Here is a 22754-nt window from a genome sequence, read left to right on the forward strand (position 1 = left end):
TTCGTATTCTCCTCTCCATGTGCTCCCACAGTCCTCACAAGAATCAACAATTTAAGAACCACTACAATACATGCACTGAAAGCAAGGCATTTATGACATTTACAAGTTCAGGAAAATGTTCTGTAGCACCTATTACAGAAAACAAAAAGGCAAAAATGATGAAAAAAACCAATCAGTTTTATTTCCATTTCGCACATTGTATTCTGACAATTCCAATAATTCAAAAACTTTTTCACTCAGGTCCAGCTAGGGTTCTATTGCACAGTAATCCCTCTGATCCGAACACTAGAGGTACCAGCCAGGACTCTATCAAAAAGTAAACTCTCTACCTACTCGGCTGCAGGGGAGGGGGTAAGGGGGAGAGTGGCCAGAGTCAGTTGTCCCCTGCTGATTTTTAGCTCTTTTGAAGGGGCTCCATGCACGCTCTGCTGGACCATAGCATTTAAGTCAGCAACATGATTTACAAATATACATCTTTTTCTCTGTAGCACTGCTGTGTGAGCAAATTATCTCTCAATAAAAAACTTGCTCTGTGCTCTTCTGGCTTTTTCAATGCCTTCAAAAGTGAGCGGTCCTTTTGGCATTTCTAGCATTGTACAATCTGTGTCGAGTATGTTCTCTGCTTCACCTTGGGGGAAAAATGACACGTACATAAAAAGCTGTCATTATTATTTGACAAATTGATATTATGTATGTATTGTTTATGGACTATTATTTACCTTTCATTCTTTGAAGAAGTGATCCATAACCCATATCATACTGGTAGGCAAGTATAAAGCTTAAAGGAACCATTGGAAGGAAAAGTCCAGGCTTCTTCTTTTTAATAGCCCTATTTTTAAAAATTACAAATAAATATCCCCCCAAATGTTAGACAAAAATAAAATCAGCACGTTAGATACTATGTTAAGATTATTTGTAGTAAGTATGCAGTGACTATACATATATATTATTGCCATTAAAACTGTCAGTTTATTTGTTGTGACTCAGTTGATAACACACACTTTTATGTTGATATTCCAAGCCATTTCAAAGTTTTTTTTATCTATACTTTTGTGATCTGTTTTTAGTGTTATCACATTCACTATTAGATATTGTGAACAGTTGATTTTTTCTTGGACTTCCAGTGAAAATGGCAGAGTAATCAGAAGCAACTTTGTGCAACTCCTACCTTTTTTGTGTATTATACATTGATTTGGACCTGCCTTCTTTGATGCACCGGTAATTTGCCTTATTTACTGTTTGTATTCTCTCTTGCTTTCAACTTGAGATAAGTGGGCCTATAACTTTCAACTATGAGCCGTAAGGGGAAAGATACAAAGATGGCCCCTTCTTCCTCCCCTGGAGCTGGTGCAGAAGCTGAGAGAGAAGTAATTTCTCTGTTGAAAAATATGGGGACTCAGCTGGAAAAACAGTTTGAGCAACTAAAATAACTTTCTGCTAATGATATGGCAATTCGTGAGTCAATTCAACAACTGCTTGAGTCAATTGAGGCTATTGGTATACGACTTCAACAAATGGAGACTAAAATTGTGGGACCGCCTTTTCCATTACGTCCCCTGCAGGGTGTTGCGCTCTGCAGACAAGCAACTCCTGGTGGTCCCTGGCCCAAAGGACATCCGTCTGGCCTCAACCAAGGCCAGGGCTTTTTCTGCCCTGGCGCCAGCCTGGTGGAACGCTCTCCCGCTGGAGATCCGGGCCCTGCGGGATCTAGGGCCTGTAAAACGGAGATGTTCCACCAGGCCTTCAGCTGAGTGCCAGCGGGTGTCCTCCTTCTTCCATCTAAGACCACCACTTCTTCTGGGGCTGCCCTCAGCCATCTGCTATGCCCATATACAGACTCCCAATATTGGGACTATTTTAATGATTTTTAAAAAATTGTTGATTTTATGTTTTTGTGATTTTAATGTATTTTTTAATGTCATTAGCCGCCCTGAGCCCATCTGTGGGGAGGATGGGGTATAAATTGAATAAAATAAATAAATAAATTGTTGCCTTGGAAGACTGAACCATCAGTAATGAGACAGCTGTCTCAGCTTTACATAATGTTCTCTCTAACTGAATTTCTCATCTAGAGATTTATGTCCAGCGTTTAAATATTCATGTTCTTTGGTTATCAGAAGAGTCTGAAAAGACAGGACAGAAGCTGATTGAACTCATGGAGAATTACTCTGTGAGGTTCTGCAGCTTTCTGCTGATTATCAGTTGCAGACTGAACGAGCCTACAGGATTCCTCGGGCACCAGGCAGTGTAAACAAACCAGTTCCTATCATTGTTCAGTTTCTATGAATGGGGGTGAGAGATCACCTTTTACATTTGGCAAGAGAGAAACAAGACTGCATTTGGGTCCTAATAAAGAGCGGATTATGCTTTATCAAAATTATAATAAAAAAGTGTCAATATTACATCATCAATTCATAAAAGCAAAGCTCTTGCAAGAGAGTTGGAGCTGTGATACTATATCAAGTAACTTGCCATCTTTTGTGTCCAGTACCTAGATCAAATTAAGAAGTTTTACAACCCTAAGGCAGCCGAAGCTTATCGGTTTAAAAAAATTAATGTGTTTGTGCTGACTGTTTGAAGAAATATAAAAGCAATTATACATAAACTGTCCAGGCTTGAGCACTCCACGCACCATGGACTTGCCACAGACCCCTTACCTGAAGGCCGACGGAACCCCGACTGCAGGCACAGGAAGCCCCAGGGAAGGGGTTCAGCTCCAGACAGCAGCAAGGGGAGGGGAAAAGGAGCAAGGGGGGAAAACTAGCCAGGTGTGCGCTGCCCAACCCTGCCCCAAAGGGCAAGAGGCACACAAGCCTGCCAGAGACTCCAACACCGGGATGGAGATACTGGAAGCCCCTGCACAAGCCCTAGGAGGAACCAGCAGCAACAGCCACCTGGGAGAGCTGGCTGGACCCTGGGAGACCGGCACAGCACCTCGTGAGCAGAGACACCACATCGCCTGGAAGGGCCCTGCCAGCCCTGTCTTGCAGGGAAGAGAGAAAGGAGGTACACCTGAGGAAAGCCCCAGCTGGGATACATCCAGCCCTGCCCTGCAAGAGAAGAGAGGTAGGCAAGGAGAAACTAGGGTGAGGGAAGAAACACCTGAGGGCATGCACAGCTGGACAGCATCAGGAGTGCCTGGGAGCCTGGGAGGAATGACGAGGGAGGGGGAGTTGGAGGAAACTCTATAAAGGCTGGCTTAGGAGAGAGACCGTGGTGGGTTGTGTAGGAGTTGTTGGAGGTTGGTTGGCAAGGAGTATGAGCGAGCAAGGAGGGAAAGGAAGGTCAGTGAAGGAGTGGAAGGAGGAAGGTGGGAGCAGGAGCAGGGTCAGGTTGAACAGGCCTGCTGCAAGTGGACTGAGAGGGAGTAAGGGTGAGGTATACCTCCCCTCCTTCCACAAAGTGGGACCCCGCAGTATCCTGGACAACACCCCAGAGTCAGGCACCCCAGCGTCTGGCACAGCAATGCCCGGGATGAATCCTGATAGATACAAATGAATCTGGAAACAGGAAACCTCCTCTCAATCCTCCACTTTTTTCTAAAAAAAGTTATTTTCTTCATGTTATGACTGGGATCTGGGCATAACGTCAATCTAGAGATAATTATTTGGCTTTTGCTGTGTGCACATGTGTACGGGTCTATCTTTTTTTCTTTCCCTAAACATCTCTAAGTTCTAGACAGATACATAGTCCATAAATAATTATATCTATATAACTATAAAGAGGGGAGAGGTCGGTATTGTGGAGATTTCTTGCATCTTATCCTGGAGCAGTGATTTTTATTTGGTTTTTATTATTTTTCCCCTATTTTTTTCATTCACTTTTGGTACGGAGTGGGAACTTTTGTGGTGGGAAGTTGATGGCTGATTTACAGTTATTTTGATTTATACTGATTTATACTTATTTTGGTTAAATTAGTAATTTTTTTGCCATATGCACTTTTCTGCTATTTTTGATAAGTACTTTACTTATAATAAGGTTCTATATGTGATATCTTGCATTTATTCAGTCATAAGGAAAGAGATTAATTGGTTGAATATTGTCATGGAGACAGCTCTGACTCTTATGAGGAACAGCAGGATTCCCTGCCTATCAGCTGCCAGCCAGTTAGGAGCCTATGCGTTGTGTGTTCCATACCCCTGCCTGGAGTTGACAGTTGACAGTTCAGGGACAGCCAGCTGCCCCATTTCCTCCAGGATCCCCAGGTCAGCAAGAGCAACATTAGCACAGGTGTAGAGGGGAGTTACAGTCCCAATGCAGATCAGTATGCCTCAAAGCTCAGCACCGGCAATCAATTGCAGAGGAAAGAGAAACATCACCAGAGGATATGTAAGGCAGCTGTCACAGGCATGACATAAAGCTCAAAGTATGGGGGAGGAGCCCTTCAGCATGGCTTCAACATGTTCCCTTAGACACTGACCTGCTGCTGCTCTATCAGACTTGCTTCTCAGAGCGGAACTACAAGTGACAAAAGGCACAGGTTGGACACTTGTCAGCTCCCCTCAAGTTTTGATGGGAAATGTAGGCATCCAAGTCTTGCAGCTTGGCTCTCTGACTGCTGTCCAATGGACTTTTCAACTGCCTCTGGTCTGCTTAGACAATTCTGTACAATTTGTGGACTCTGCTTATTAAACGCTGGCATTCTGCCTCTGATAACCAGCCCCGTTATCAGCCTGAGTTAACTCTATGTACGCCAGCCTCTGCCTGAAGCAGAACAGATATATTATTTTTATGGGTTTATGTTCAACATGGTATCAGGGAATGTTAAGGGCATGAGAGATGCTACCACATGCAAATAGGTTGTCTCCAAATTGAAAATTCTTAATGCTGACATGGCTTTTTTTACATGAAACTCATATAATGGCAAATGATATAACAAGTTGTGTAGAGATACATGTTAAAGATACATCTACTCAGTCTAAGGGCGTGGCTATATTAATACATAAATGTGTCTTTTCAGATTCAAGAAATAATAACATGCCCAAAGGGTCGCTTTATTATTTTAGTAGTGAAAAGTTTGATTCTGTTATGTATACATCCCAAATGTGGATTCTCCAGATATGTTTCAACGAAGTTTCAGTAACTTAGTAGATCTTAGATATGATTATTTGTTAGTGGGAGGAGATTTTAATGAAATATTAAATACAGCTTTAGATCGAAGTACACCCCCCACATAAGGAACATTCATTGGTGAGATCTACACTTGAAGCCTATATAGTTGAACTAGGTTTGAGGTTACACTCAAAGGACAGAGACTATATGTTTATTTCTTTTGTACATCGTAAGTTCATAACTACTTTCAACTAAATTCAGCTGTTTACTTTTTTATTTTTATTTATGTTTTTGCGCTAATAAATAATTTAAAAGATCTTGTGAACAGTTGCAAGCTCTATTTTTTGGTTAGTTATTAATTGGGATTATACTATGCTATATATTATAGAAATGGCACGGTTTCTAAATTATAAATTTAAACAATAAATATGAAGTGACTAGTCATTTCTTCCATGAGATTCTTATATTCTCCATGCTCAAAATGCAAAGCATTCTTAACAGATAGTAGCGGCCAGTGGCTGCAATTTCCACCTAGCACATACATTTTTCAATAATATGAAAGGTAGAAAGAGATCCACCCATTGTATAGTATTGCAGTTATTACTAGTGCCAAGTGATACAACTACCATAATGCTATTTTGTAAAACTTTTAAATAGCTGGACATAACAAAATCCAACTTTTTACAGTTGAGTACCTTCACTCCATACCACTCAATCGCTGGAACACAAATTACACACCCAGTGAGCCAGTTTGTTAGTTAATGTAAGGCTTCTCTGAAAACAGAAGTTGGAACACATAAAGCAAAAAGTATAGTTAAAATACTGTATCTTATTTACATAAATAAAAAATTGCATACCCAGCTGTAAGACCCACAGCTGCAAGGCCAAAAAATGTCCCAAAATACTTGAGGAATTCTCTTGCCCAAGCAATTTGCATAGCCATCTGCCTCTCTCGCATTTGATTTTGCATCAGAAGTTGCCTTTCCAGCTGCATATAAAGAGAGAAAACAAATAATTTATTTGTACATTTGAATATCTTTCCTACAAATATGTTCTTATCTACAATGAAAGTTCAGACTTTTCAAACTCTTTCAATCAGCTAGCACATCCTATAGCAAAACAAGTTTACTGTCACTCTCAGTCTCGGTTTTGCAAGCATCAGTTATCATCACAATGGCTTCATTAGCAAATCTAGACAATAGAAATCTCAGTTAATATGATAATAGATATAAATAATAATTGCAGTTAGTTTACTTTTCACAACTAGCCATTAATACTTCAGCTACTATAATTTCTAAGGCAGCACTTTATACACTGGCTGACAAATGACTTGCATAAACATAACAACACATACAATCTGCATTATGAGTAGAGATGGGCACGAACCAGAAAAAAACGAACCATGTGGTTTGTCAAATTTCACAAACCACGAACCATGAACTTTCACAAACCTGCCCCCCAGTTTGTGAACCGGTTCGTTTTGTTTGTGAAAATGTCAGTCCTGGGCCAGCAGAAAGTCACTTCTGGGTCAACAGAAGGTTTTCAGGAAGTCCATCACCTGTTGCCTAGGAAACTGATTGATCAGCACCAGGCTGTCTGCAATGATGAACCAAAAAACGAACGAAACAAACCAGCCTAAAGTTCGTGGCGGCTTGTCAGAAATGGGATCTGATGAACCGCTGGTTCGTGAACCACGAACCAGCCTGGTTCATCATGAATTTTGGTTCATGCCCATCTCTAATTATAAACCAAACAATGATATCCATCACTTAGTTCAATATTTGATAAGGGGTCAAGTAGTGATTATAAGAATGTGGATCATCATTGTAATGATCTATTTTTCTTTTACATGTTTGGTAATATGGGGGTGGAAAGCAAGTCTGTAAAGTATAAAAGGTGTTTGAACAAAGTAAGAAATCTAATATGCTTTCATGTAGACAACGCCACAGGTGATTATCTAACCTGTAAAAAAAGGAAAGACAATAACAGCATAAACATATTACAGCCCATGGTAATACAGTATGAATAACAGTATATATAACGGAGAGGCTGGAGAGTAAGTAGAACTCTACAGCCATTTTAAGAGTGCTCATGTGCTTTATGAAGAGGGTAATATAACCAAAGTAATCACTTCAGCTCAGTTTATATTTCAGTAACTCTTAGACACCAATTACTCAGGGTTTTATTGCAGGACAGCAGTTCAGGTTGGTTTCATCACAGTCTGTGAAGATGGTAGAGATTCCTGTTTGTCCCTAGCTCCTGATATTTAGAGTACAACACGGAGGAAACTTTTAACTTCATAACAAATAATGGCTTATAGGTATATCCTTCATAAATATATTTAACCTGTTTAAGAAGTCCTCCAAGATAAGTGTCATTACTATATCTTGTGGCAATGAATTCCATTAATTAGAGCATTGTGTGAAAAAGCAATATCTTATTTACTTCATTTATAGCTTGCTTTTCTTGCTGAGACTCAAGCTGGGTTATAAAATATACGAACAAGACAGAAGACATCTAATGAACAATGCTTTAGGACTAGGATTACAAAGTCAGAACACAATGCAGCCAAAAAGAGTCTAAAACATGCCATGCCATTAACAATGTAGAAAATGGATTACAAAAACAAGGTAATACATACAAAGTTCAAGAGACTAAACTCCTATACCCTTATAAAAGCATCCTCCTGAACCATTCCATCACTACAGCCACAACTTGCCCAACTGTTATGTAATCTTTCTTGAATTTGTTTTTCCTGAGAAGTTTGGGGGACCAGGGAGAAGGAATCCAGGAGATGACATAGCGTAGCATTGCTGAAAATTTTGATCAAACAACTAACTGGTATTTAGGACTAAGACTCCTACCTCAGCCTGTAGCATGGGCCAAGTTACTCTTCTCTCAGCTTTACCAGTTTCTCTTCTGTGAAACAGATTTTCCAGAAGAAAATCTTGAATCGAATGAGTGGTAGTTGGTGTTTGGTTCAGAGCCTTAGACTGACTTCTTCCCATATTTAGTGTCCCACCTTAAGAAAGTCAGTTGTCTCTATTTCCAACAGTGACCAGACAATTGCTTCTAGGAAGCTTCCAAGCAGATACAGACGCAGCCACCTTCCTATTTGCATCAACTATCCAGGAACATACTGCCTCTCAAGGGAGGAGGCACTTAGTTATCAGGATAAAAAGGAATAGATCTCACGAGCCGAACCGATATAGGGCAGGTCAAAAGAATCCTGGGTGGGTGTTGGCAAGTTGGGTTAGAATGTTAGCAGTTCCATTTTTTAGAGACACACTACTACTGTTGCTTTTCATGTAATTAAAGATGACAAGTGGGGGACATAAAAAGACTTGGAAGCATCTCATTGTCCTCTCCATACCATTTCCTTTTTCCTTTCTCTGAAAGCCCTCACAGCCTATGACTTTTTCTGCTTCCTTCTTTCCTTCCTACCCACCAGCCAATCTTCCTTCATCTGCCTCCCATCTTCAGCTTTCTCTCATTCCCCCCCCAGCAGTCTCTACCTCGGGAAACTATGGCCCAGTTGCACAGTGCCAGCTGCCGGGACAAGCCCAGTTATGCAGTAGAAAACCCACAAATGCTTGTATGTGGCCCTTTCTTTCGTGCCTCCCTCCCCACACAATTTCTTCTTTCCCCCATCCGAGCAGCCCCATATCTCAACTTTCATTGCTTACTTCACTCCTTCTCACCCATCAACCAAACTACTTATCATCTGTCCCCCATCTTCAGCTATATTTATTAACTGCTTTTCATCATGATGAGGCCCCTCTCTTTCATTTTATCCCTCCAACTGCCTTATGAGAATATGTAGCAGCAGAGCGGTGACAAACTTGGGTCTTCCAGATCTTAGTTTAAAACACTACTACAACACAACACTGGCCTTCGTGGGGTGACTGCTATTGAACAGTAGCAAACAGCCAGTCCTGGGTGACTCATTTATATCACATGGTATCAAGTAATCCAGCGGCAGCTTCCGGGCCTGGCCCCAATGAGTTCTCCCTCAAAGACCCAAATAGCCCTGGAAATGGCCCTTCCCTTCCCACTGCCTTTTACTGACAGAAACCAAACCTTGAAGGCTTGCCATACTTTTGTGGTTGCCTAGCAACACCTATAAGTGGCCACTGAGAGTGCATTCATTTTTTAAAGCCACAGGTACTGCTACTATTTTGAGGTTTTTTAACACCCCAATGTATTTTTTATTTTTTTTTTGTTTTCAGATTTTTCTGCAAACCTAGGGGTTTTTTCAGGTTTGTATAAAGATCTGTCTTTGTTCATGAGTTCATTCTCCACATTTAACTATTCACAGATTTGGCCATGTTGAGAATTAGATATGTTGATTTTAAATGACTATGAGACGTGTGTAAAAGTAGTCAATTGAGTGGAAATAGAGTATGCAGAGATGATGTCTATCTTCATCTAAGGGTTAATGTACTACATTTTCTTTTCATGTTCAATTTAAAAGAGGCTTTCAGCTTTTCAAGCTGCAGCCAACAGGGCTGATTTTCAACAAAGATATTGGCTTGGGCAATACACTGCTACCAAAATGGCAGAGTATAAGGCAGATATGCCCATACATACCTAATTTTATATAGTTTTTGTAGAAATATTTGCCCATCCTTGTCTTGAAAGCAATGCCATCTGAGCCCTACTTAATGTGGCAGCTCAAGACTGCCATTAAAACAAAACAAAAACATCATTAAAACCAAGCTATAATGTACATACAAAAACATAAAAATAACAAGTAAAATATAGGGCAGGAAGGAAGGATCATTGAAGGAATACCTCCTCTTTTCAAAGACAGCATGACTGCAATGCTGACAATTGAACAGCAACAGCAAGAAGACTTAGATCCCAATGCCACACACAATGTTCCATTATACGGAGTACGGCATAGACCCATTATATGACATCTTATTAAAGTACTTAATGATTTTTCATACTTTGATAAACTGCCTCATCTACGGATGGAGTCGTCATTTCCCTCATACTCTTCTCTAATTAAGAATGCTAGATTTCCATCTGGTTTTATTTCCTCTAGTGCTCTACAAAACTAGATTTACTGTCATAGTTGTACAGCATAGTTATCTAGATCCTAAGTAGAAGAAGGTAATATATTGATACTTTTAAATTATAAAAGGGAATAAAACTCATCTCATGCCTTTCATATATTACTTGTTAGCACAAGCTTGTTAAAAAGCCCTAGCAAAAAGTACAAGGCAATACCAATTTGTTTTGTCTGTAATAGAGTTAAAAAATAGTTTTAGTTAAGCTTGGCACATAAATCTTACTCAGTGCCTTTAATATATTTTTCCAGCATAAGATTTACTGTCTGTAGCATTATACTTAATATCAAAATAAATTCTAATTTAAAAAAATTAGTATTTGCCCACATAGATCAAGCTGTGGCAAGATAAAGCCGCAAGACACAGCATTATGAAAATGTTCATATTGGAGCTATGCCTATTTACTTCAGAACTTGACAGAACACTACTAAACGGTGAGATATTAGATCTATGTAAATCACAGAAATACTTTAAAACTTTTGTTTTCCACCAGGAGCAAAAAGATGAGACATTACTCAGGGATCAATAAAGAACACCTTAAAGTCTAATAAACAACACTTTTTGCTTCCAGTACTGAAGTTACCAACTACATGTGGTCATTCAGGCCCAATATTTGCAAACTTTTAAAAATGTAAAATGCTACATGGCCATTGTTCTTAAACCTGAAAGTGATACCGCACCATTCAATATCAAAAGATACAAGCCTAGAAAGCATTTTATAATACATTCCTTTTATCCATGATGCATTGGTGGAAATAATTTTGAACATTAGGAACAGCTGGCATAAGCAGGAGCCTTCTATGGTCTTAACCTCTGTGATAAAGATCAGGCAGAGCAATGGCTCTTCCACTGCCTATGGTACAAGCAACTTCCGGACTGCGTTCTGCCATGCTATCTGGTCAACTGATTTTGTATGGTTTAAAACCATTTCATCCATAGTATGCAAAAGCCGGAATTAACACCTGAATGCAGATCCTTACTGATCAAAACCTGAACTGAAAATCTCCCACTCATAGCACTGTTATAGCAAATACACACTGAACAGTTAACAGCTTTTGGTACTATTCCAAAACATCAGGATTTGTCCTGTGTTCTGGCACCAGCTTAGATTTCAAGAAAGTTGGGAGTGGGGTTAAGAGAGTTACATCAACAGAATCACACACATACACACCTTGGCAAAGAGGATTGTGCACAGAGGTTTATCAAATTGTTATTTATGCCAATCACATTTTTGGCTATTTATTTATTTAATCACATTTCTAGACCGCCCTCCCCGTCAGACGGGCTCAGGGCGGTTTAACAACAGCTTAAAACAGTAAAAACATTATAAAAACATTAAAACATCATATCAAAACAATTAAAATTGGCGGGTATAAAATATTAAAATACAGCATTGTCCTGCATGGGTGGTGGAAGGTCTTCAGTGGTATGGCCGGCGAGAGGACAGCCTAGCCCCCACCAAATGCCTGGTGGAACATCTCCATCTTGCAGGCCCGGCGGAAAGATAACAAATCCTGCCGGGCCCTAGTTTCCTCAGACAGAGAGTTCCACCAGGTCGGAGCTAGAACTGAGAAGGCCCTGGCTCTGGTAGAAGCCAGGCGGACCTCCCTGGGGCCAGGGACCATCAGCAAGTTCCTAGTGGCTGATCGAAGCGACCTCCGGGGAACATAACTGGCTGATGGAGAGGGCTTTGATTTGATTAAATATAAGAAGCACTAACTCCTCCTTGCTTGCCTATACTTTTCTTCCTGGGACTGCTTGCTTGGCACAAGGTCAAATGTATTGTTTGTGTAAGGTGGTATACCAGCAGGTAGCACCATAGACTGTAGTGAGGAATAGAAACAAGCTATACACTCCCCCCACCCCCATACACACACCATTGATAGACACAGCACTGCTAAGAATCAGACAGATAAAAGTTTTTTTGTTTGATGAATAACCCACTCCCTCCTGTCACTTTCCACTGCCTAGGGCAGTTTTAGAATTGCTTTTATTTAAAAAAATAAAACCTTTTTAAAAAGATTCACTTTTATTGTTCCAATGAGAATGAATCCAAAACCTGAGCATTAGGGGTATGCCCCCCCCCCATCCAGAAAATCCAGATCCTGGCTTCAGAGATCTCAAAAAAAAATCCAGGAAAGATTCTTTGATCCATTTAAGACAGAACAGAAAATCCCAGATTTACTCGGCCATTATTCTCTATGGGGAAAACTATCAGGGAACTATCTAGGGGGCTGGGGATGGCATTTTTTAAACAAAATCCACTAAATTTACAGGGAACCTACTCCTGAGTGTTCTATAAAGGACTCCCAAGTTTCAGGAAGATTGGTGCCCAAGGCCCAATTATATGGGCCCCAAAGAAGGTGCCCCCAGCCCCTCTCCATTGTTTCCTATGGGGAAAACATTTCCAAGCAGGTTCTCAGGCAGAAACACATAGGGCAAGGCTGCCGGTAGCCAAAGGCACACTACAAAATGCAGGAGGAAGCCCAACAGAACCAAACTGAAGCAAGAGAATGTATGAAATCCCCCCAGAACCAAAGTGAATCAAGGAGACCAACATCAAAACAGAGTATTCCGCCCAAACATAACTGAAGTAGGGAACACTGTTGAATCTTGGCTTAACTGAACCATTGTCACTCACAGAAGCCAGACTAGGAGAGCTCCTACATGGATTGTCCACTTACTCCCCCCCTGCCTCATTCCCCTCCCTCCTGCCTCTGCCCCCTCCCCCTCCCCTCTTGGAAAAATGCAGAAGCAGCCCAGAAAGAACCCAGCCCAGAGGCTGAAGCCAAATTTCCAGGATTTACCTAGATTTATCCAGGGGTCTGAATCCAGGTGTAAGGTTCTGCCAGGTAGATTTCAATGACTTCACTACATGAGTCCAGAACTGCATAAATTAAAGCTTTATTGATAATCTACTAGTTCAGCAATCCACTACAGGTTCATTGACAGGAATGAAGTTCAGGAGTTCCAAGGTTATGTGTCCATGACAACAGTTGTTCTTCTCAGGAAACAGGCAGATAAGCTCAGTAGAGCCCCCCTCCTCTGTATGCTTTCACAGGAGACAGCCACAGCTGTCTCTAACATAAGAGCACAATATCCTTTAGAGTCTAGTCCTTGGCCTAGGCTCTTATGCTTTCAGGTCAGGGAGTTCTCAAGCCCCTGAAGTATGGCAGGAGATGAATCCTGAACTTTTTTTGTTGAACCATATAATGATCCAGGTGAATAAAAACCAAAAACATTTGATTTTGAATATAATTACTACCGCTAGAATTTTATATGCGAAATTCTGGAAAATGAGAGATGTCCCAACACAAGAAAAAACACAGCAGAAATGGATAAGCTATCCAGTTTACTGAAAGATAGAGATAATATGACATATGACGACATTTGGGACCACTTCTACAATTGGATTTAAAAGTGCTTCCAAGAAACTTAATTCCTGGATAAGCTAAAGACCTTTATGGACAGTGCAGAAATAAATGGAAAAGCTGTAACAATGAGCTGACTGATGGACTATAAAAAGGACAATGAGAAAACATTTTTGATTGAACAGTGCAATGTATTTGAATGAACCAATATGTTTTTCTTTCCCCTAACCCTACTCCTCTTACTCTATACTTTCCCAGCTATTAATAATAATAATAAAAATCACTTACCAAAAAAAAAAGTATGGCAGGAGATGCCAAGACCCTGACACCAGGTGCCCAGATCAGATCCTGGATTTTCTGATTTGATTTGGAAAGCTGGTTTTAGCCATATTGGCAAAAATATGGCTTTTTCCCTAGCCCCAGATCCAGACTGCACCATCCTACTGAGCATACACTACAACTTCACAGGCACAAAATATCTATGAATAATTTTTAATTCCAAGAATGTCATTTTAGTAACTGAATAGCAAGTGAGAGCTGCAAGGGTAACAGCCCAATTCAATGTATGTTTAATGGGAATTGCATCTTATCAAATCCAATGGAGTTTACTCCCCAGTAAGTGTGCTTTGGATTGCATCCTGAGGCTCTGATGATAGCATATCAGTTAAGGAAGCTCAACAATAAGTTAATGTGATAATGAATTGATAAAGCTTAGTTAGTAAAATCAAACCAGAATTAAACACCATGGTTATTTGTGTAATTGTTTGGTAGCTCAGTTCATGGCGGTGACTAAATTATGTTAACACAAGCCATGATTGGGCATGATGTCTGATATAAATTAGTTTTAAAAAATTAAATAGATTCTAGAAGTAGGCTTATCTGTTTCCTATTAGTACTTTACTACAAGCTTGAGTGCCACAAGAAAATATATTAAAAGTGATCAAATCATGAGGAATCATTTTATTTATTTATTATTTTAGATTTTTATTCCGCCCTCCCCGCAAGAGGGCTCAGGGCAGATCACATCATTTAAAAGGCACAATATCACATTTCCATAAAAACAATTTAAAACATTTAAAATTCAATCAACATTACAGACCATTAATTAAAACAGATGGCAACTGATGGCAACTGATGGCAATATCAATCTCAGTGACTTTCTACTCCTCATATACATAGAGAAAGAAAATGTGAGTACACTATGTCATAAACTCCATGAATGTAAAGGGAAATTTTAAAAATACTCAACTATATACATTTTTAATTATAGTGATATTTAGAAGATGCATTTGTTATCAGGTAGGTCAAAATGCAATGTTTTAATTCTGAGTAGAGAACATAATTGTTATTGTTACCCCTACCGAAGTTTAACCACCATAATTGAACTTTGTTATTCCTCATAATCATTGTTGGTATCTGACAGAAAAAGGCACTGTAGCAGTAGTTGTATAACTGCTCCTCTCTCTCTCTCTATATATATAAAAACTTCTGTGATTAGTTTAACTGAAACTAACTAATTTGCTTGACAAATAAAACTGGATCTTTTGAGCTCCGTTAAAGCCAGATTTCTTTTATTTTTGATAAATTTATTCTGCAGAATTGTCCTTGATATCATGGAAAAGCGAAATCTTTTATCAATCTATGGCACAATATCAAATAATAACAAAGTAGTTATGAGGACATGTATTAATATAAAGATTTCTATCTAAACTGTATTAAATTTGTACTGATCACTCAGTTATTGGATATTACAAACAGAAAATGTGCATTCCTATTTCTTCAAAGGAGGAAATTTTATATTTCATATGATACACACATCCCTGATGTCAAAAAAAGCATCATTCCCCACTCTTAAAGTTATCACAATGTCACCAGATGAAGCTAACGGGTAGGTGCAAAACCATTGTAATTACTACTACAGGGATTAGATAGTCAGGAAACAGGAAGCTGCCAATAAGCACATCCCTTCTATCCTACTTTTAGCAGCATTACTATATTCAGCAATAAACCTAGTAGAAAGGTTTGAGAGATTAACAAATCCAGCCTCCTGAAATAATTATTTTAAAAGCCGCATAATGAAAATATTTTTTGTATATAAGCAGAACTTCACTTGTGTTTCTCTGGATACAAATCTGTATCTATATATCCCAATTTTGTTATATATTCTCTTAATTTAAGAGACATCCAACAGAAAATGGACACATATTGTTAACAGATTTTCCCTCAGATTTATAATGGCCTGCATCCTACTGTTCAGCTAAGCAAAAGTTTGAAGGCCTCCTCCAGCCTCCTCCATTTCTCCCCTCATACCAGCAAACATTCTTCATGAACTAGGAATTGTTCCTTATTTTAATCTGCACTGTTGTGGAGCCTAGCTATATCAACTAGGACAAAAGTCCAGTTCTTACAGTGGCTCCCCTTCCCTCCCTGGCCCTGTATGAAATAACTTGCCACCTCCTGAAATCTTTTATCAGTGCTGTTATGGTTAAACTCCCTTCTTGTATCTCATGAGCAATCTTACTTTTCCCACTGATTTCAGTCTCTGCCTCTTATAACCACTTGTGGAACGCCATTCCTGCAACGAGCTCAGGATGTCTTACATGGGGAAACTCCTTGAAGTTAAGCTAAGTGACAGATTTAGTGGAGCTCATCTAATAAGGTTGTACCCAAGCTAAACCTGACACACAAGCACATATAAATTTTTCCATGCAGAGGCTGCAACGACAGCTATGATAGATGCAGCTACAATAGCCATTTTGTCCATTCAAAAGATACTAATGATTATGGGCAGAACAAACCATAGAGACGGAAGGGGCCTAACAGACCGTCTAGTCCAACCCCCCACCCAAATCAGGAACTGCCTAAAATATCCCCAAGAAGTATTCATCCAGCTGCTCCTTGAAGACTGAATGAGGAGGAAACCACCACAACCCATGGCAGACAACTCCACTGCTGAATTACTCTTAACGTGAAGATGTTTTTTCTAACATGCAGCGGGTACCTTCCCTTCTGCAGTTTAAACCCATTATTTTGAGTCCTATCCTCCACTGCCAACAGAAACAGCTCCCTTTCATCTCCTAAGTGATAGCCTTTTAAATACTTAAAGAGAGCGATCACATTTCCCCTCAACCTCCTCTTCTCCAAACTGAACATTCCCAAGTCCCCCAGTCTTTCCTCATAGGGCTTGGTCTCCAGGCCCCTGACCATCCTGGTTGCTCTCCTCTGCACCTTTTCCAATTTGTCTATATCCTCTTTTGAAGTGAGGCCTCCAGAACTACACAGAATACTCCATGTGGGGCCTGGCTAATGTAGTATATAGTGGGACAATGCTTTTGTGTGATTTGGATGTTATGCTTTGTTAATACATCCCAGGATTGCATTTGCCCTTTTTGTTGCTGTATCACACTGTCTGCTCATATTTATCTTCCCATCCACCCATATCCCAAGACCTTGTTCACATACCCAAAAGAATATCCCTCATCCAACATGCATGCTTAGCATTTTTGTTTCCCAGGTGCAGAACTTGGCATTTATCCATGTTAAATCACATCTTTCTCAAATCTGTTCACTTTCCAGTGTGTTCTGAACTCATTGAATTCTATCTTTGTATTCAAAGATATTTGATACTCCTCGCTGTTTGATGTCATCTGCAAATTTAATGAATAATCCACTCACACCCCCAATATTAAATGGCCCAATATTAATAATGGCCCAATATTAAATGCAACACAACTTGTCTGTGATAATTATATCAAGGCTGTGGAAATATATGGGGGTTTTGTATTAGTTTAGATGGTTCAATACGTCCTGCTGAATGTTAATCCATAAAACAAAATTTGTTGCAAGCAGAAAAGCATTGGGCCTAGACACTCCACTGTACACCTCCCTCCACTCAAACATGGTGACATTGGCAACGACTCTTTGGGTGTGGTTATCCAGCCAGTTCCCTATCCATTTAACCATCCTGGAGTCCAGTCCACAGTCCTCCAGTTTACCCATCAGAACATCATGAGGAACCTTGTCAAAAGATTTAGTGAAATCCAGATAAACTACATTGACAGCGTTCCTACGATCCAGTAAGCTTGTCACTCAGTTACAGAAGGAGATGAGGTTGGTCTGGCAAGACCTGTTGGGAACAAATCCATGCTGACTTCTCTGTATCACCATGTTGTCCATCAGATACTTGCAGACTGATGCCTTTAATATCTGCTTCAGTATCTTCCTTAGGACAGAGGTCAGGCTGACTGGCCTGTAGTTCCCTGGATTGTCCTTTTTTCCCTTTCTTGAAGACTGGGGTGACATTTGTCCTCCAGTCTTCCGGCACATCACCTCTCCTCCAAGAGGCCTGGGAGATGTTTGACAAGAGGTCTACAAGCTCTTTTGAAAAGTTTTTAAAGTACTCTCAGGTGTACCTCATCTGGCTCAGGGGATTTTTACCTGAGGTGTTTCTCAACTAGCAGCCCCGAAGCCATGCTTTACCCACTACCATCTCTGGGTGGGCCTGTTCTCTCCATCAGGGAGAAAACTGAGGCAAAGTAGGCCTTGAGCTTTTCTGCCTTCTCTCTGTCCTCTGTCAGTTTTTCTCCATTTACACTCAGCAATGGGGGTATCACCCCTTTTACCTTCTGTTTGCTCCTCACATTTCTGAATAATGTCTTTTCGTTGTGGCAAGCCCCTCTGGCCAGTCTCAGCTCATTCTGAGCTTTGGCCTCTCTGATGGCTGCCCGACAGTGCCTAGCTACTCTTAGATATTCTTCTATAAGTGCATTTCCTTCCCTCAATTTCCTTTTTCCTCCTCAGCTCATCACAGAGCTGAGGAGGATGTGTTCATCCACATTGGCTTCTTAGATCCTCTACCATGTTTCCATCCTGCTAGAATGATGATGGCTTGAACCTGCAAGAGCTCTGCTTTTAGGAGAACCCATCCATCTCTCGCTCCTTTCCCTTCCAGCATTCTTGTCTTTGGAATAATTCTCATCATATCTCTAAGTTTATTAAAGTTTGCCCTACTAAAATCTAACCTGTTTCTTGGCAGCATCCCCCTCATCTCCCTGGTCAGGACCAAATCCAACAGCTTATTAATTATGCATGTCTCCCACACTTCCTCCAAGGAACTAAAAGCATTCTTTTCTTTTAGCCTCCTAAACAATCTTGGGAATGATCAAATCCCAGCTTAGCCATGAAGCTCTTTGAATGACTCAGAACAAGTCACTGTCTCTGAACTTGGCCTGATAAGACTGTGTTGAGGCCAAAAGGAATGCTGTGAGCTCCTTGGAAGAAGATCAGGACTCAATGTAATAAAAACTCAAAAATTATTTTACAAGCGCACACAAACTTTACAGTGTCAAGTCATTTCTTTTACAACATTCCTGTCTCTGTGTAAGCTATCCCCTCTCACAACAGGCAACTCAAACTTGGAACCTTTTTCCAGCCTGCATGTTGAAAGAAAATGTGCACACCAGTTGGAAAAATCACACAAAGATCATGCCCATATTTTGTGAAGTTTATTATGAAGGAGAAATATACTTAAAGTTCTCCTACAGATTCCTCCTGATGAACTACACGACATAGACAAAAGAAAGTCTGTGTTGTTTATTGATATGGGAGGGGGGCAGCGGTGAAGCTGTTCTTTCCGTCATTTTGTATTTTACCTTTTAAAAATTAAAATATCTATATCCACACGGTTCAAAGCTGATTATAATAATGATTGAAAAATATTTCCGTATTAAAATTAAGATAAAATTACAAACTTCAAATATCTCCCTCTCTTCCTCCCTTAAAAAATGCCTGCCATTCATACCTCCTCAAAAGCCCTGGCAAACAAGCACGCATTGCAGTGCCTCCTAAAGATCTCCTCCAGGAGGCCATTCCACAGAGCAGGAGCCACAGTGGGAAAGGCCTGAGTTCTGATCAATACCAGATGGGCCACGCTAAGTGGCTGTCTGAGTACCAGAGTTGGAATACTAGGACATACAGAAGGAAATCATCCATCAAATATGGGAGTCCCGAGTCATGTAGGATACAACAGATTAGCTACTTTCAGGGATAAATTATATTAGTTCTTATATACTATCAAGATTTCTAGCAGCATGTAGAGGAGGGATAAGGGCTCTTTTTTAGTTTTTTGCTACGTTTTTGCAGCTTCCATCGTCTCTCTGTCACCTGATTCCTCCTCAACAAGACTGGTCTGTAGTAGTAGTTAAGTGAAATTATGTATTACAAAAATCAAAATGGCAAGCCCAGCCAGGGCTTTTGTTTCTGAGAAAAGAGGTGGAGGAACTCAGTGGTACCATATGCACGCTCCCGGGACCACGCAATGACGTCACTTCCGGGAAGGGACCACATCGTGCAGGGCGTGGCCCCTCCCCCCGGGAGTGATCTTACGATTTGAGTCCGCTTGCTTCCCTGCCCCAGGCCGATTTGGGCCTAATCCTGGCCATTTTGGGTCCATTTTGGCCAGGATTGGGCCGCTGCCAGGAGAGAGTTTTCCCCCGCCCAGCAGCGGCCCGATCCTGGTTGTTTTGGGCCCATTTCTGCCATTTTTGGCCCCTTTCGGCCATTTTGGGCCTAATTCAGGCCCGAAACAGCCAGGATTGGGCCGCTGCCAGATGGGGAATGTTCCCCCGCCCAGCAGAGGCCCAATCCTGGCCATTTCGGGCCCAATCCTGGTTGTATTGGGCCCAAAACGGCCAGGATTGGGCCGCTGCCAGGCAGGTGAGTGTTCCCCTGCCCAGTAGATCTTATTCAATGTTTAATACGGTCAAAGACCAGACAGGTAACAACATACAATCTAATTAAATCATGTTTATTAGATGGATAGATTTTTAATAGTATGATTTACCTTGACTGTATGTTTTAATTAGATTGTATGTTGTTACCTGTCTGGTCTTTGACCATATTAAACATTGATTGAGACCCCTGCCCAGCAGAGGCCCGATCCTGGCTGTTTCAGACACTTTTTGGCCATTTTGGGTCCGAAACAGCCAGGATCAGGCCCAAAACAGCAGGATTGGATCATTGCCAGGTGGGGGAGTGTTCCCACGCCCAGCAGCAGCCTGTTTCAGGCCAATTTGGGCCCGATCCTGGCTGTTTTGGGCCTGAAATGGCGAGGAGCGAGGGGGGCAGGTTTGAGAACTGCTGGAACATCATTCCGGAGCATTCCGGCAGGAAAAAAGCCCCGAGTATAGCAATAACCACGTAGAAATAACTAAACTTATGAAACGTCTCATAGAATAGAGCGGCTTGTGCAAAAAACAACAACTATGGAGTCATGATTGGGCTGATGCTTTTAATTTTATTTTTTCTTCCAAAACAATAAATAACCAACCTGGAGTCTAGAGTTCATGAGCATGAATTCCTGTTGACTCTTTATATTTTCATTCATTGACTTTGAAAAGATGAACCCCATGCTGACCTAAACAAGTAGAATAAATAGTAAATATTCATATTTGTCATAATTGTCCTAATATATATTTCACCTAGTATTAGTTTTCATTCAGAAAATTCAAGCTTCAGTAGTTCAAGTTCTGTTATTTAAAATTAAGATCAGCCTTCCAAAGATGCAACTTTTTAAAAATGTAGAATTGCTTCCCACACTTCTCCAAACAGTTGGAAACGCTACTTTTCTTTCCTGACACCTTATTTATGCCAGGCCTATGCAGAGCCAGTAAGGCTGTCTTCAAGCTTTTAAACTGAAGAGAGGTGTGGATAGCCTGGCTGTTGAGGGAGCCTCTTTGCTGCTTTCTTTTTAACACACTGGGAGAAGTTTTATGTCCCAGTTCCAAAGAGGAGGAAAAACTTCTAAGAAGGAAAGGTACTGAAACTGCAGGTTATTTGGAGCAGGAGGGAAGAACCACTTCGTTCGTTTCTGGTAACTGTGCAGAGATTAAGATTCATAGGAGCACTCCATGCTCAAGTGGCAAATACCTACAGAACATCTTTCTGAAAGGAAAATGATTACTTTAAGCTGTCCTAAGATGGCACAGGTAAGATCATGACTGTGCTGTCACAAGCACCACCTCTTAAGGAACAAGAGTATCTAGTGGATACACCAGATGGGGGAGGGGGCTCAGAGAAACACAGACATATATATATGAGCAGAGCAATAGGAAGTATGACTGTGTCATGAGGAAGAAGATCCAGAGGAGTTAGCCGTGTTAGTCTGTAGTAGCAAAATCAAAAAGAGTCCAGCAGCACCTTTAAGACTAACCAATTTTATTGTAGCATAAGCTTTCGAGAATCACAGTTTGTCATCTGACGAAGAGAACTGTGATTCTCAGAAGCTTATGGTACAATAAAATTGGTTAGTCTTAAAGGTGCTGCTGGACTCTTTTTGATGAGGAAGAAGGTTTGTGTGTGCATATGCTCATGCGAATGCACACACATGGGCAGAGTTAAGAAGCTATGTTACACATGGATTTCACACACAGATGGCTCCAGTATGTGGTGGAGATTGCCAGGCAAATGTGAGTAACAGAATGGAGCCGTTCCCAGCTTCCACTAAAGGGTAAGGCCAAGTGCTGTTTTTTCCCCCACAGCCTGCAATGACAGCCACTGAAGTTTTTGCTGTATTAGAGTGCAAGACCCGACCCACAGGGTGACACCACAGAATTGTGACGAGGAGGGCATAACTGTAAAATTCCCCCAAAGACCTGCAGACGTGGCGGTCATGTAACTCACCAGAACATTAGAGGCTGCTGGCCACCCGGGAAGCAATTAAGAGCTGGGTTGGGAGTCCAGTCCCCTAACGCCCTTGCCTTTCTCCCAAGCCAGCGGCAGGCTGCAACCTCAGCGCCTCACTCGGGGCCCCCAAAACGTGCGCCAAGATGGCACAGGTCAGAGCATTCATTTATTGTTAGCTCTTCTGAGGCGTCCCTCCTGTACTCCGGCCTCTCCATGTTTTCACGCAAATCTTTATACAACTCTTGTCAGTCGGTCCTCATAAATCACACACACTAAGCCCTTCCTTGCCTCCTAGTCGCTCGCTCACCCGTACATGTCCTTACAGGCACCCCGACTCTCAACAAGCCCGCACGCTTTAGCAACTCACCTCCTGCAGGCCACCCCCGACGCCCACTGATACAAACCACCTTCTCGGTTCTCCGTTCGCAGCTGTCCTTCCTTCCACCCCCTTCCGTGCCCTGTTGTAAATCGGGAGGGCTCTTAGTTGGCCAGAAAAGCAGCCGACGAGCAGGACTTCCGGGCACAATAGGGAAAAGGCTGGAACAGCGCACGCCCCCTCGTTTCCTGCTGTAGG

At 41.2% G+C, this 22754-nt stretch overlaps 1 protein-coding gene across 1 annotated transcript; it reads right to left on the reverse strand.

Annotated features, from left to right (window-relative positions):
* Positions 1–156: 156 nt before the first annotated feature.
* PLGRKT (plasminogen receptor with a C-terminal lysine) lies at positions 157–22717 on the reverse strand. Its single transcript, XM_054986773.1, has 5 exons — positions 22548–22717; positions 20826–20912; positions 5910–6040; positions 720–829; positions 157–628 (listed from the first exon to the last, which is right to left on the reverse strand). The coding sequence occupies exons 2-5, from the start codon at positions 20904–20906 to the stop codon at positions 507–509; spliced, it is 444 nt and encodes a 147-aa protein (XP_054842748.1). The 5' UTR covers positions 20907–20912; positions 22548–22717; the 3' UTR covers positions 157–506.
* Positions 22718–22754: the final 37 nt, after the last annotated feature.

Source organism: Eublepharis macularius, chromosome 8, assembly GCF_028583425.1.
Source record: "Eublepharis macularius isolate TG4126 chromosome 8, MPM_Emac_v1.0, whole genome shotgun sequence".
In the NCBI taxonomy this organism is placed as follows: Eukaryota; Metazoa; Chordata; class Lepidosauria; order Squamata; family Eublepharidae; genus Eublepharis; species Eublepharis macularius.